Source organism: Anabas testudineus, chromosome 3 (assembly GCF_900324465.2).
Source record: "Anabas testudineus chromosome 3, fAnaTes1.2, whole genome shotgun sequence".
Classification (NCBI taxonomy): domain Eukaryota; kingdom Metazoa; phylum Chordata; class Actinopteri; order Anabantiformes; family Anabantidae; genus Anabas; species Anabas testudineus.
Genome location: NC_046612.1, coordinates 1,859,178 through 1,873,692, shown reverse-complemented (window position 1 = coordinate 1,873,692; position 14,515 = coordinate 1,859,178). Strand labels below are relative to the sequence as shown.

Below are 14,515 nucleotides of genomic sequence, written 5' to 3'. Positions count from 1 at the left end.
GGATATTTTAAATCTGTTATTCGCTCAGTTTTATTAGTAAAATCTGAGTTTAATAAAAGGACTTTTTCAGGTTTCCTTCATTATAATCTATAATCATTATAAACATTTTTCCAAACGCGTTGAATATTTAAAATGACCCAGATTCTCTTTTTTACTTCAGTGATTCGTTGCTCGACACTTTACAATATATTAATTTAAGGATAAATATTTTTTACATTTAATTTTAATATGATTCATTTAATTTTAGACATTTCTCCGCCCACCTGTGACGTCAGCTCTGGCTGAGAACGGGATACTGGGAGAAACCGGAAGCGCCGCGGAGACAGGGACGGAGCGTCCGCAGAGCCAAGGAGCGTTTGTGCTACCAACCCGGAGCCGTGAGCGGACTGCATCCATCAGGGGTGGCGTAGAAAACCTGGTTAGAATCTGTTCGGAGCGACCTTTGTCGTAGACGGTGAGTATTTAACACGTGAGTGGACGATATCACCTGAAACGTCCACACCTGGTTCTCGCTGAGTCAGTTCATCGTTCCTGAAGGCGTGTTAGCTTTAGCCTGCTAGCTAACTGGAAAACTAGAACAGGAAATACCAGAGCCAGCCTCACACAGCCGACAATATTCACATTGTAGAGCTAAAGAAAACGCTTTCTTCATATACTGGTCACTTTACGTTGAATTCCCATGTGTGACAAACCCATTAACGAGGTGTTCGTCGTGTTTCTGCAGCCTGTCTGATGGTGAAACCTGAAAACACGGTGCGCAGACTAATCCAACAATTAAATCTCAGTTTAATTCACCGCGTGTTTCTAAGAAATCAACGAAACCTGCACGTTTAATAGTCCAGACACATGTGGCCTGACCTGCTTTAGCTGAAGCAGTGTGAACGACATTAACGTTAGCTGCGAGCTAATTGGCTTCGGAAATAACCACCGTGCTGAGGGAAACCAGCACTACCAGCTGGTCCTTGTTACCCCGATTTTATTTACACCTCAGTCACACATTGGTGAAGTTTTCTTCCCCAGACCTGGTCAGAAAGAGGAAAAACGGAGGGGTTCGGATGTAGCCCGCAGATGGGTGTGGTTGTGTTGTGGAGAGACTCCTGTCACTGGAAGTTGGGACTTGCAAGGCTGGTGCTGCTGCTGCTTCCTGGTCTGAGGACTCTGCTCCATCCCCTGAGGTGGATGCAGCCACGTCTCCTGCAGCCTCTGATTGAACACAGATGTTCAGTGCCCACATTGTGCTGAGTCAGGAATTAGAATTAGTACAGAAAGCTTTTGTCCCAGCTGCCAGAACTCTGGAGATCATCCAGAACCAGGCGAACGGACACACTATTCAGCATGGAGCTGGTCTGGACTGTGGGTTTAATCAAATCAGTGAAGGTCAGCATGTTGGTAGCAGTGTTTGGCAGATATGAGCTAGCAGAGATCCATTGTCCTGATAAAAAAATAATTCATCAGTTTACTCTGAAAGTTTGGTTCAGATTCGTCTGTTCGTGTGTTGCCGACTCCATCTGATCTGAAACTACAGCTTGAATAGTGAGTGATGAGTCAGTTGGTTCATAACACTAATGATTAAAAACGATATCTGACTGTTTTCTACTACTTATTGTCTTTATAGATCACATATCTTTGGTTTTTGGACAGCTGGTCAGATGATTTGAAGACATCGCCTTAATTTCTGGGAAATGTAAATTTTAGAGACCAAATGATTCGTCATTCAATTAAGAAAGTAATTACGCAACATTGAACAAACTGTTGCAGCTTTAAATGTCAGACATGTTGGAAAAAATCCCAAATAGTTTTTATTGCAATCAGTCCTTCAGCAGTCAGATTGAATCCAAATTCAAATTCACGTTTATTGCTCACCTTTGTTTGCACAGCGAGCTTATCAGAGTTAGACAAATGAAGTGGTTGTTTTCAACAGCTACAGGTGGTATAACGTTCTCTCTGGACTGATGGTAATGAATAGTACAAAATAAGGCATTTGTATTGGTCATCATTATTATTATTATTATTATTATTATTATTTACTTTAAATGTACAGGTTTATGGGAAAACAAAAACATCAGAGAAGCTGCAACTGGAGAATTAAGATCGTTATAGTTGGAACATACCTTAATTGATTATTTACATATCAAAAATAATCTTTTATTTAAATTTTTAGCACTAATTGCGGATCTTGTGTTAAAATGTCCCACAGCCTTCTTCCACTTTGAAAACATCTGATACTTTTTCTATCTTTAAAAATAGTTCTTCTTGTGTTTCAGTGTGTGTGTGTCATAGGCTCATTAACGATGTGGAGGGCAGCAGCAGGACAGTCAGTCAAGGTGGATGTAGATGGAGGAGACGACTGGGAGACAGACCCCGACTTTGAGGTTCCTCTCCAAACTTATTCCTCATTGTAATTTTGTTTAATTCCCATTGTTCTCATCACCGTTTCTTTTCTTTCCATTAAACTGTGTTTTCTGTATTTTTAGAACGATGTTTCAGAGAAGGAGCAGCGCTGGGGGGCTAAGACGGTGGTTGGCTCCGGACATCAGGAGCACATAGAGTGAGGAAACAAATTATTTTTCTGTTGGTGTTAAATGTAATGTGGAAAACCTCGACATGTGTCTCCTAACTCTGTCCTCCCTCTGTGTAGTATCCACCACCTGCGTGAAACTGTGTCATCAGAGCACACCGACCTGAAGCAGAAGGAGCTGGATAACATGCCCAAGGCCTCTCATGGATATGGAGGAAAGTTTGGAGTACAGCAGGATCGCATGGACAGAGTAAGACAGACTGCAAATCTGAGCTCACCAAGCCATTAATATAGTCTTGGCATAAAGTCATAGTTTTCCCTCTCAAAAAGCTGTGTTCCTGATGATGAGGTGGTGATGGTGAAGTTGACAGAATAATCTCACTTCAAGCTCCGTTTAGTAACTGTTCAGCAGCAGGTGGATGTCCACGTGCTTCTGAATAGTCCTTGAGTTGAAGTATTAGATTTAAAGTATCAGAACTAGCATTAAATGTCATTTTAAAGTAGGATCCCAACATATTGGCAGTGTGTGAATAATCTGCATTAATCAATCCCAGCGCCATCATATCCATTTTCGGCAGGTAATTATATTATCATGTCGGTCCTTATTATCAGTTCAGTGGGATCTTATGTCTGTCTCTGCTTTGTTGACTATTAATCTCTCTAATCTAAAAATTGAAACACAGTAGATTAACATGGCCTATGTGACACCGGGGGGGGGGGGGGGACACTGACGAAAGTGTGTGTGTAGGAGTTAAGTCAGTGAGGTGAGTTGAGTTGGTGCCAACAGCACAGACAACAGGTCGCTGTACAGTGATGCCGTTCTTGGAGTTTCACTAGATTTGCCTTATTAAAGAATCTAGACAAAGAACGATGACCTCAAAGACTCCCTGAACCCCTTCAGCAGTTTCTCGTGTGTGTTTGTTTGAGAACAGGCTGAGTCAGTCGTGGCCGTTTCACACTCTAATCCTTTTCTGGCAAACGGCTCTATCCATCCACACCTTTCTCTCTCAGGTCACTGCAGCGTGAACATGATGACCGAGCACAGTTTACTCCACATTGTGAGCATCTGTGATGAGTCAGACGTCACCACTTCAAACCAGCGGTGGTGTTTTCAGCTGTGCCGCTCATTTCATGATGCCCCACCCCCCACCCCTTTCATATATTTAAATATGACCATCTTTACTATGTCAACAACCAGAAGAATATTTTCTGAAACTGTTTTTTTTATGTTTGACAGTCTGCTGTGGGTCATGACTACCAGAGCAAGTTGTCCAAGCACTGCTCCCAGACGGATACCTCCAAGGGCTTTGGAGGGAAGTTTGGAGTGCAGGCAGATCGTGTGGATGAGGTATTTCCTGTGACTGTCCATCTCACTAATACAGCACTAATAACAGTCGCTTCATTTTTATTTTCTTGATGTGTAAAACTTTCATTTAGTTTTTTTTTTTACTTAAGGGTAAGAATCGGCATCTGCCAATTAATTAACACTGTTTAATAAATGTGGTGGAGAAGAAGTTTGGTATTCCTCTCTGATTTGTAGTGAAGTAAGATATACGATGGTACCTCAGATTACTTTAAAGTAACTTTTACAGTTGAAATACTTCAGCAGTGTCTCATATTTTTATCTTTCATTGTGACAGTTTGTTTTTCAAACCTCCATCTTATGGACATACAGGTGTAGGAGAGTAACTGTGCTGCTTCTTCCTCTCTCATTCCAGTCCGCTGTGGGGTTTGAATATGTCGGAAAGACGGAGAAACACGCTTCACAGAAAGGTGATGTCATCACTTGTCCTTTTGCACATTTGTTTCCGCCCCACGTCACTGACAGTGGTATCTCACTTTTCAACATCTTACAAAAATTCCAGTAGTGTCCGGGAGCCGGACCTGACTTCCTTATTACAGTAACAATGTCTTATCTGTTATCAGCCTGTGAGGGTTTGGTAACAGCTTAAGCTCTCCACACTGCTTGCAGGCGACACATTTTCCAGCTGTAAACAGTTTGATGAACATCTGGCAGGTGGCCAGCAGTTACATGTGGACTCCTGTTGTGCTGATCAGAACCTGCAGGGTCCTAATGCACAGACACAGCGTGTTGTTAACACGTGTTAATGGGCCCAGTTATGCTGCTATTTTGTGTTTTTTGTTCTGGCACATTGTAAGTTGCAGCTCAGTTTGAAACTTTTATGATAGTGTCGTATTTTTAGTTCACTACATCAACACTTTGGATTTATATTGGGGGTGAAAGTGGTGACGTTCAGCTTTTCTCCTCAGTTAATCCGATTTATTATCGGAGCTGATGTTCAGCACTTTAACCTCACTGTTACTATTGAAGCCAAGTGTCCTGGACTACAGGCAAAACAGAACTGTTTACAATAATACAATAATACTCATAACCTGCACTGCATACAGTATAAATATTAACCCCAGTACTCTGGGAGTTCCCTCCGGCTTCTTTTAGCTTTTAGAGATGTATTATTTTTATTATTTAGTAGATGCTGTGCTCACACAACTTCATGCCATCACCACCTTTATGTTGCGTCCATCGTCTCCAGAACATTTGCCCAATTCCAACGGTTTCCCAGTGCTGAGAACTTTCCTTTTGTAGCACCAGCAGGACGACACGTCATCTAAATGTTTCTTTAGAGGAACTAGATTGAAAACCTGCCTGATTTTATTGTCCTAATGAAATTACTGACTATGTCTTAAGTGTTTAGATTCCGTCTTATCTCTGTAAGTATCTGTGGACAATTTGGAATTGGGCTGCTCCATGACCACCGCTGCTGTGCTGCTTCACCCTGACTTTGACCCTTGCCCCCCTCCCCCCTCCTGCTTTGCTGTATAGACTACGCCTCTGGGTTTGGGGGTCGATACGGAGTGCAGGCAGATCGTGTCGACCAGAGCGCAGTGGGCTTCGATTACCAGGGCAAAACCGAGAAACACGAGTCCCAGAAAGGTTTGTCCAGATTTCCTGCCCTGTGGAATTCCCACTAACCCGGAGAGACGTGGAGAAAATGAGGCTAATTGATAATCCCTAACTCACAAACAAGCACAGGTCCTAGCAAATCCTGTTGTTTTTGATTCCTTCCTCTTCCTTCATTCCTCAGCCTCTGTCTGCTTATAGAAACTTGCCAACAGTGGCTTTGTTTTCGTTTGAACTCTGTTGCATGTGTGATGTGGGGAAACACGGTGTCAGATAACGTTGTTGTGTTTCTAAGAGACTGCACTCTGACATAGACATTTCTATCTTGAAATGTTTTCTCCTGTACAATATTCCTGCTCCCTTCTCATCTCAGATTTCAGGTGTTGGCTCAGACTTGCCAGCCTCTTCTAGTCTGTATCTGGTCTGAGACTTTGGCATGACCCAGCTGGTTTCTTAAAAAATTTTAATTGGATATGTATATTTGTCCTTTTAAAAAAAGACTGTCCTTTTCTCTCTGGCTCACTTTTTCTTAAATAGTTAATCTTAAAATGTCAGATGTACATTATAATCCTGAGTTATTATTGAGTTGGGTATTGTTGCTGTTGGTGGAGTCAAAATAAGAAACATTATAGGAATTAACAAAGCAGAAGCACAGGAAGAAACCTGTCCATGTAAATGCTCGTTCTATCGGTGAAGGGCTTGTGCTTCGTTCCACTTGTTCCTGTCTTAACTCTGGTTTTTCACCGTCTCTGTTCTGCCCATTGGCAGATTATGCCAAGGGCTTTGGTGGCAAGTTTGGTGTTGAGACCGACAAAGTGGACAAGAGTGCCGTCGGCTTCGAGTACCAGGGCAAAACGGAGAGGCACGAGTCTCAGAAAGGTTGGTGTCATCACACACAACAATGACTCTACCCCACCATTTACAGACAGCAAGGTAGTCAGTTTGACATCATATTAAGACTCTTTACTATCTTGATTAAGGAAATTTGATTCCAGGTCCACAGCAAATCTACCTGCACTTAGTTGTGATCACTAAAAACTGTGCTGCTGGCATGTTGTTAGCAGGTTTTTGTGTCCAGAGGGTCTGAAAGCGTCACGCTCGTGTCTGTCCCGACTTGTCTTTAAACAGCAGAGCAGCTCTGCCTGTAGCTTCTTGTCGGACACACCTGCACAGTCTTAACCTGGTTGGCCAAGAGCAGCTTGAAGATATGGGCTGGTGTCGAGGTGACCAAGAGAATTCCCCACAATGCACTGGGCTGTGTTTGCATATGTGATAACTGGGTCAAATGCTTTGATAACAGCTATGGGTTGTTTCACTGTGTGTTAAACAGACTGACTGCAGACTGTCACTGTGTGTTCACCAGTGTTAAACAGCTTGTAAAAAGAAGGAGTTTATTCTGTCATTTTCTTCTTTTGTTTGAAGCTAAGTGCTTTATAGGAAAACCAGTTTAAAAGCATTCAGCTTGGTAAAAGATGAATCTGCAATTTAACACAGAACCAACAACAGTAAACAATAGAATTAAGGTTATTATATATATATATTAACTTAAGTCAAACAGTTAATATATATTCATATTAAATTTGGAACTGAAGCTTGTGTTGATGTGATAACATATCACGATAAATGAAATATTTAAATTACTGAAAAGGACAATAAGTCATTATTTACTACAATAATCTACAGTCACAAGAATTAATTAAACATTTGCTGCATCACAACATATGATGTACATAAACAGATTTTCTCCTCATCGGTCAATCAAACCTTTCTGCTGGTTTCTAATCTCCTCTTTTCTCTCCTGCAGATTATGTGAAGGGTTTTGGGGGAAAGTTTGGCGTGCAGACAGACAGGCAGGATAAATCAGCACTGGGATGGGACCACCAGGAGAAGCTTCAGCTCCACGAGTCTCAGAAAGGTACCCCTTCTGATTTGGTTGCTAATGGATTCCCATCTTATTGTCTCACTGTTGTTTTGCTTACTGGGTGGTAAACCCAAGTACATATGGCGTTAGTGGTGATCAAGAGATGCTGATAGTTTCAACACTAATCATGAGCTGAAGTGTTGTTATATTCTACTCGATTCTTCTCCATAGTGATTATCGGAAGAAATCTATAGGAAGAGGATGGTGAATGGTAGAATCGATCAAATAATTATCAAATGGAACATGGTCATTTTGGACTGAATGTCTGAGCTCCGCTTCCTTTATAGTTTCTTTGTTGGAAATTTCCACCAAACCTCAGTCTTTACAAGTCTGCTTTGAGTTCAGCACAATTTGTTTTAACAGTTGGACCTTCCTTCCTCCACAGCCCCACATTTGAACTCTGATGTGGTTTTGATTGCTGCCTTGGATGTGGTCTTTCAAAGGTTGATGGCTTCCTCAATCTGTGGTTAAGAAATTGCTCCGAAAGGGGAAGTAGAACCAGAGCTCCGCTTTTTATTTGTATGTCAGGCCTGTACTCTCAAAGGGAGATCAGACATTCAGATCAAACGTGTTCAACACTGTGGAAGGCCTCTTTGAGAGGGTCGAACAGCGTGGCTTGTGTTGATGTGCATCTTTTTCCCTTTTTAAACGATGTCAGAATCCTGTTAGTCACAGACACTTCATGCAGCAGTTATGAACCAGATATCAAACGCCCAGATTCACCAACTCTTCTTTCTGCATTTGTACCTCTGCAACTGGCAGCAGTAGAGGCATTGTCCCTGCAGCAGTTTGTAACTATAACCTCTAAATATAACCTGTATTTTTATGCCCATGTTTTTGTTTTTATTAGTGTTTTGGTACCAACACTGAAACTGCAGCAGTTCCTGCTACTCCAGGTCAGGTGCTGTCAGTGTGTGTGTACAGTTCGATGTAAATATGCTGCACCAAGCAGAGAAATGGTAGGTTTTTGTTTAAAGGACTGTAGTTAGTGTAGTTACACGTTTATATATCTTCTTGCTGCACTCAGCAAAGTAACTGCTTCAAAAATATGCACAACTTGACATTTGGAGCTTGGTCCAACTGGTGTCAGTCGACCTTATTTTGAAAAACCACATATCCACAGTAAAACACCCGGTGAGCAAATGTCACAAACATTCTTCACTCCTCAGAGCGGTCAGATAAAGAATGGAGGCAGATATAGAAACCAGGTACAGAGAAGAGAGCGTCATGTTGAGCAGACGAGAGGTGAGCTGACCACACTGAAAAGGTTTTAATACTGTTCAGGAGCCAGGAGGCAGACCTGAACTGTGAAAAGCCTTCTGGTCCTTGTAGAGCATTGATTACTTGGCAGTGACTATAATCATCATGTGAAATAGAATGACTGCTTCCTATTTTAAAACTATAACATGTCTCCTTCATATAACTGAGCAGGTGTGTTTAATCGCCCATTGTCCTCCGTGTGTTGTTGTCTCTGTACGTTTGTCTTTTCAAACACTGTGTGTGTTGGTGTCTGTCTGTCTGTGTGTTATGTTGCAGACTATAAACGTGGGTTTGGAGGGCGGTATGGGGTAGAGGTGGAGAGGCAGGACCAGTGTGCCCTGGGCTATGAGCACAAGGAGAGCCTGGCCAAGCACGAGTCCCAAAAAGGCACAGATACTCCCCTGAACACAACCCCCAAACCCACCTCCCATTTCAACCCCCCCCTCCGCTCCCCTCGATCCTTACCCACCCAAAAACTCTTATGTTGATGCTCCTTCTGTGGCACCGTCGTCCTCTTCAGTAACAGCTGTTTTCTTTTAAGTGATGGACATGCCTTCCTGTCTTGACAGACACGGCCCTTCTGTCAGATACCCCACCCACCGCACCCCACCCCCAGCACTGGCACACACCCTCCAACCACTGAAGATGATCAGTGTAGATAAGAGTAGTGAAGGTTCAGGTCACACAAGTACAAAAAACCTGTTTTCTCAGTCACCTCCAGTGTTTCTGTCACCATGTAGGTAGTTTTTGTTTTAAGAAAGACAATAATGAAATACTTTTATTGTATAGAAACATTTTATTCTAAAAACTGTCCCAGTTTATTGGGGTAATTCACAGTTTTTATCATTTTATTATTATATATAGCTGATGGGACTAAACGGAAACTATCTGCATGGCTTCATGGTTCTTACTGTGTTAGGGTTAGGCTTCTGTTGATGCTTATCTTCTAGTGAAATCTAGTATTTAATTACCATTTTAGTCAGTAGTTAATATTTGTATTTTCTTGTAAGTCAGGTCTGTGCTGCTCAGGTGTGGCACATTTCTCCTCTCTTAGCATCTTTTGTTTTTATTTAGATGTTACGAGCACTGAGCTTGAATGGAACAGCTTATCCTCACCTACAGTCTTTATCAGGATATTCAGACTGATGTTTATATAGCTGTTTTTATCTTTGGCATTACACCACCTCAGGCCTGCACCTCCCTGATCACCACCCCTGCTGTTCCTGCACTGCCATGATGCTGTTTGTTTGCTTTTTGTGCACGTTGTATTGAGGCCTCCTGCTGCCACCTCGTACAGCCGTGGCTGTTGTTCAGTGCAGACACTGAACTAAGATGGCTGCTTTATCCCACGTGTCTGGCTTGTGTTAAGATTCTCCTACTGGTCCTCCTGCCGCCACTGTCTGCTCTCAGATTTTGTTTTGGTTCGTCCTCTCTACAGGTTTGCATGAGCTCATCAGCCCGTCCTCCAATTCCAACATCCTTCTCTGTATCAGTCCTGTGAAACCAACCACTGTTAGCTTCATCTCAGCTTTTGTAGAAGTGTTGTTTTCATTTCAGTAGTGTAATGTGTCGTACATTACACTACTGAAATCCATACGTCTTGTTAGTGCATGCGTTAGGTTCTGCAGACGCTCTGATGATGCTGGCTGGCTGAGTCGTTAATAGAAAACGAACACTGACCTTTATTATCTCCCGTTGGTTACCAGATTATTCAAAAGGTTTTGGAGGGAAGTTTGGTGTCCAGAATGACCGGATGGATAAGGTAAGTGTTGTTTGTGTATATCTGGTGTGTAATTGTGCATAGACTGCTCTTTCTTATGTCTTCATGTCTCTGTTGGACAGAGTGCAGGAACATTTGAAGATGTGGAGAAGCCGGTCCCATCTTACAAGAAAACCAGACCTGTGGAGGCTGGTGAGCTTTTATCAACATCAGCTGTAATCAGTTACAACTTAAATCAGCATGAACTCATCACTTGTCCAATTCTTCACCGGTCAGCTGGCAGCAGCACAGGCAGCATCAAGGCTCGCTTCGAGAACATCGCCAAGCAGAAGGAGGAGGAGGACAGAAAGAGGGCAGAGGAGGAGCGAGCACGTCGACAGGCCAAGGAGAGGCAGGAGCAGGAGGAGGCGCGCCAAATCGAAGCATCGCCCAGGGCCCCGTCTCCCGTTCCTGTTGCGAGTCCCAGTCCCACTCCCAGCCCAACTCCACCTGTCCAGCCAGCTGCAGCACCAGCACCAGCACCAGCATCATACAATGTGAGTCTGTGCTTTTTACATAATGTTTCTGTGTAATGTGCAGCTACAGGTGAAGTAGTTACTGCAATGAGGCCCTTAAAATAGAGAGCACAGTGAGTTCCTGACATGAACCCCACTCTGCAAATGTGCCAACAATATTATGCTTTTCCTTTTTGTATCAGATCAGTAAATTATTTCAAACATGCAGTGGATCCGATGGCACCAGTAAACAGGAACATTATTGCAGCTGGAGTTCACAAACAACTTCAGATACAGTCATTAAGAAAACTGTGTTTATCTCTGTTGCATGGAAAAGTTTGAAATATGGCTCAGTTAAAATCGCAGGTGTTACACAGTTAAAATTTAATTACATTTAAAATGCAATGTGCATGCTTAGTGGCATGGGTGGTGGCAACAACAGTAACACTGAAGCTTTTCACTGTTATATATGGAAAATATTTTAGCCTGTAGCAGTACTCTATCCAGTGAGAAGTCACTTAACCGGTTTCCAGTGGACACTTTGCAGTCTTTACCTGACAGATGACTTTTGCCTTGTTAGAGCCAAGAGGAGGCGTCGCACGATGCTGCTGAGGAGAATGGAGAGCAGCTGTATGAGGTGGAGCCACAGAGTCCGTACGGCGACCAGGAGGACCTCTACCAGACCCCCGACGAGCCTGCAGGAGGTGAAGTTCACGTTTATGTCTGTTTGTCCTTTCCATCAGTTAATTTAATGTTTTATCTATAAACTGAAATTACTTGAAATGGTAACACACTTTTGTTTTCTTGCAGAGGTTCATCAGTACGAGTACAGCGAGGACATCGGGCTGACAGCAGTGGCCCTGTACGACTACCAAGCAGGTGAGACACAGCTCAGAATAGAGTTAGTCAAATGTTTATGAATGCATCACACATTGTGTTTGTGTAGAGTGGAACCAGACACTCAAACATGCAGAATGAGCAGCAGTAGCTTTGAATCTGTCAGGAACTACTCACATTCACCCTCTTTAAACTCTGAACTGTCCCATTAATGGCAAATGTACAAGAGTTAGGCTCTCAGTACATCAGTTGCTTTACACGGAGAACGTTTTATTCTTCAGGTTTGTGTCTGCTGATATTTGGTCTAAAATAAAATCTTCAAAAATAAATAAATAAATCAAAATAATAAAAAATAATGAGCTCGCTCCGCTTGTTATTTTCTTTCTTAGTAAATTATGTTAAATTGCTGAAAACTGTAGTTGGACAAGTCGATGCTTGACACAGACCAATAGACTCAGGAGGAAGATCAGGAGTAGACGCCTTCGTCACTAATCTGTCTTTCACTGTTTAAGCCGGTGACGACGAGATCTCCTTCGATCCTGACGACATCATCACCAACATTGAGATGATCGACGAGGGCTGGTGGCGAGGTGTGTGCAGAGGCGCTTACGGCCTCTTCCCGGCCAACTACGTGGAGCTTCGGCAATGATGTCGCTCCGCCGATGTGACGTCTCCCTGTCAAAAAGAAAAAAAAGGAAGGAGACATTTTCTTGTTCTTGGTCTTTTCTCTCTTCACCTCATCTTAGCGCTTCGACACTGTGCGAGACAACCTCAGGTCTCCAAGCTGCTTTCTTTTGTCCTTCCTCTGTTCCATTTTCACATCACTTTTTCTGTCTGTGCAGCAGTAGACGGGGAGGAAGAGTTCTTAGAATGACTCAGCACCAGGAGAACATATAGAACTCGTTATCTGGGCTTAAAACAGACAAAGCTTCGCTCTGCACTTCTGCTTTGTAGTAGTTAAAGCTTCAAGATGCAGCTCAGACTGTCGGCTTCTTCAGGACCTGAGGCGACTTTACGGTTTACCTCCCGCCTCACAGCTGGTTGAATTTTGCAGCTTTAAGTATTTTACTTCCAGATAAGGTATTGGTTCACCTTCACATGCTACAGCGATTTTAGTCTCACCAAAGATCGGAGTAACAAGAAGGTGCTCGCTGTTTAGTAGCTTAACCCTCAATGTAACCCTCAAAAGCAGGAGCAGTTTCCAGTAGAAAACCCTCTGCTTTGGATTATTATGTATATTAATGGCTGTTTACTGCCCAGCACATCCACTATGGACCAAAAGGCTGATAAACCTTCTTTCCTTCTTGGTCTGTCTCTGTAAAGTTTGAGTAGACCAAGTTCTCTTTACTAGGGTTGGTTACATACGATCAATGTTTAAGTTGTTTGCAGACTCGTGGGGACGATAAAGACTCCAGCTCCACAAAACCACAACCAGATGATAGTATTTAACCATCATCACATATTATACTGGTTGATTGTCGCCAGATTTAGAATCATGTACAGAGAGATCACGATTTATGATGCTTTGAGAAATTATAGATTTGAAAACCTATTTTTGTTCCCTGTCGCTGTGTTTTTCTTTGGATGTGGACAAGATTTGTGTATTTGTGTCCTAATGTGTTGAGATGCATGGTGGCGACTAACATCCTTCATCATGACCACACAGTGACTGAGGTTTTAAAGTGAGTGATTTATCAGGCTGCTGATTTTCTCTAAACTCTAATTATTTCTAACAGACCGCTCGTCTGTGGATCGCAGTAGTGTAGCTTCTACAGGTGTGTGTGTGTGTGTGTGCGCGTGTGTGTGTGAGTGAGGGCTTTTGTTAAATTCATATTTGGGGTTTTATAATAAAGTGACCTTTTCAAATGCATTATTTTCATCTGTACCTCTGTTTGCTTGAGTCACATCATTACCTGCTCATTATGTTTTTTTAGTTTCAATAAATAAACTACGAATGAAACGTGCGGCTGAATTCTTTTAATCAGAACTGTTCTAGAATAATGTTTAGGTTAAAAAGACAAATGAGGTCGTTTACACTTGTTTTGTACATGTTACAGTACAAATGAGGATGAGAATCAAGTATCTATTGCACGTCTCTATTGTCAGATACTCTTAACACCTTGCATTAAATAGTCATTTTTACATGACGTTTGCAGTACCTCTGATTGACCACAAATATAGGTTTTAACTGAGTTAATCCTAACACTGAACATCCTGCTTGGTTATTTCTTCTTATTTGTTTCAATTATTTTACTTTACTACTATTTTACTTTCTTAGCTTTAAATGGAAACAGCAGTTTTACATTGTAGTATTAATACTTAATTTAAAAGATTTGATAAATATTTGGTAATTTTATATTTTTAAAGTAAAATTCTTGGGTATTTGTACTTTACTGTGGTTTTTATGCTACTTTTACTCACTACACATTTTGGTGTATTATTATGGATTCTCAAACTGCTCCTCTTTGACCAGCTGTGCTGTTTTTCTCTCTAAAGTTTTAATTAATGACATTTTAGAAAACGCTTTAAAATTGATCGAGTACAAAAAGTACTAGTATTCCACCATGGAAAGTGTATTTGTACACGTCTAGTTCAGATTTGTTCAAACTTTCAAATTAAGAAAATATAGTAATTGAATAAAAATGACAAATATCTGTTGCAGCTGATCTTAACCCTTCATATATTTACAGCTACTTCATCCGAACGCTCCTGAGCATCACAGTGAATATTATTACCTTAGTGAAGCAGTAATGATGAAGATGAGGATGAAGATGATGCAGAGTCTGAGCGGCAGGTCGTCCTGAGTTCTGCTAAATGATCCAAATCTAAGGAGGAAAATAAGGAA

General features: G+C 41.9%; 1 protein-coding gene across 4 annotated transcripts; it reads left to right on the top strand.

Annotated features, from left to right (window-relative positions):
- Positions 1–301: 301 nt before the first annotated feature.
- On the top strand, positions 302–13,630 carry LOC113174033 (src substrate protein p85). 4 transcript variants are annotated; one of them, XM_026377682.1, is made up of 16 exons: positions 302–454; positions 2,265–2,372; positions 2,475–2,548; positions 2,639–2,768; positions 3,756–3,866; positions 4,237–4,291; positions 5,361–5,471; positions 6,207–6,317; positions 7,243–7,353; positions 8,896–9,006; positions 10,326–10,381; positions 10,462–10,531; positions 10,616–10,875; positions 11,414–11,537; positions 11,644–11,712; positions 12,183–13,630. In XM_026377682.1, the coding sequence occupies exons 2-16, from the start codon at positions 2,292–2,294 to the stop codon at positions 12,317–12,319; spliced, it is 1,611 nt and encodes a 536-aa protein (XP_026233467.1). In that variant the 5' UTR covers positions 302–454; positions 2,265–2,291; the 3' UTR covers positions 12,320–13,630. The 4 variants fall into 4 exon arrangements, with proteins under 4 accessions (XP_026233467.1, XP_026233470.1, XP_026233469.1 ...); XM_026377685.1 differs by lacking the exon at positions 5,361–5,471; XM_026377684.1 differs by lacking the exon at positions 8,896–9,006.
- The last annotated feature ends 885 nt before the right edge of the window (positions 13,631–14,515 follow it).

What these genes read in the sequence shown, in the direction of transcription:
- LOC113174033 (XM_026377682.1), top strand. Translation starts at nt 2,292, where the DNA reads ATGTGGAGGGCAGCAGCAGGACAGTCAGTCAAGGTGGATGTAGATGGA. An exon ending in AGACAGACCCCGACTTTGAG is followed by an intron (nt 2,373 to 2,474) that starts GTTCCTCTCCAA and finishes CTGTATTTTTAG; the next exon opens with AACGATGTTTCAGAGAAGGA. An exon ending in CCCCGACGAGCCTGCAGGAG is followed by an intron (nt 11,538 to 11,643) that starts GTGAAGTTCACG and finishes GTTTTCTTGCAG; the next exon opens with AGGTTCATCAGTACGAGTAC.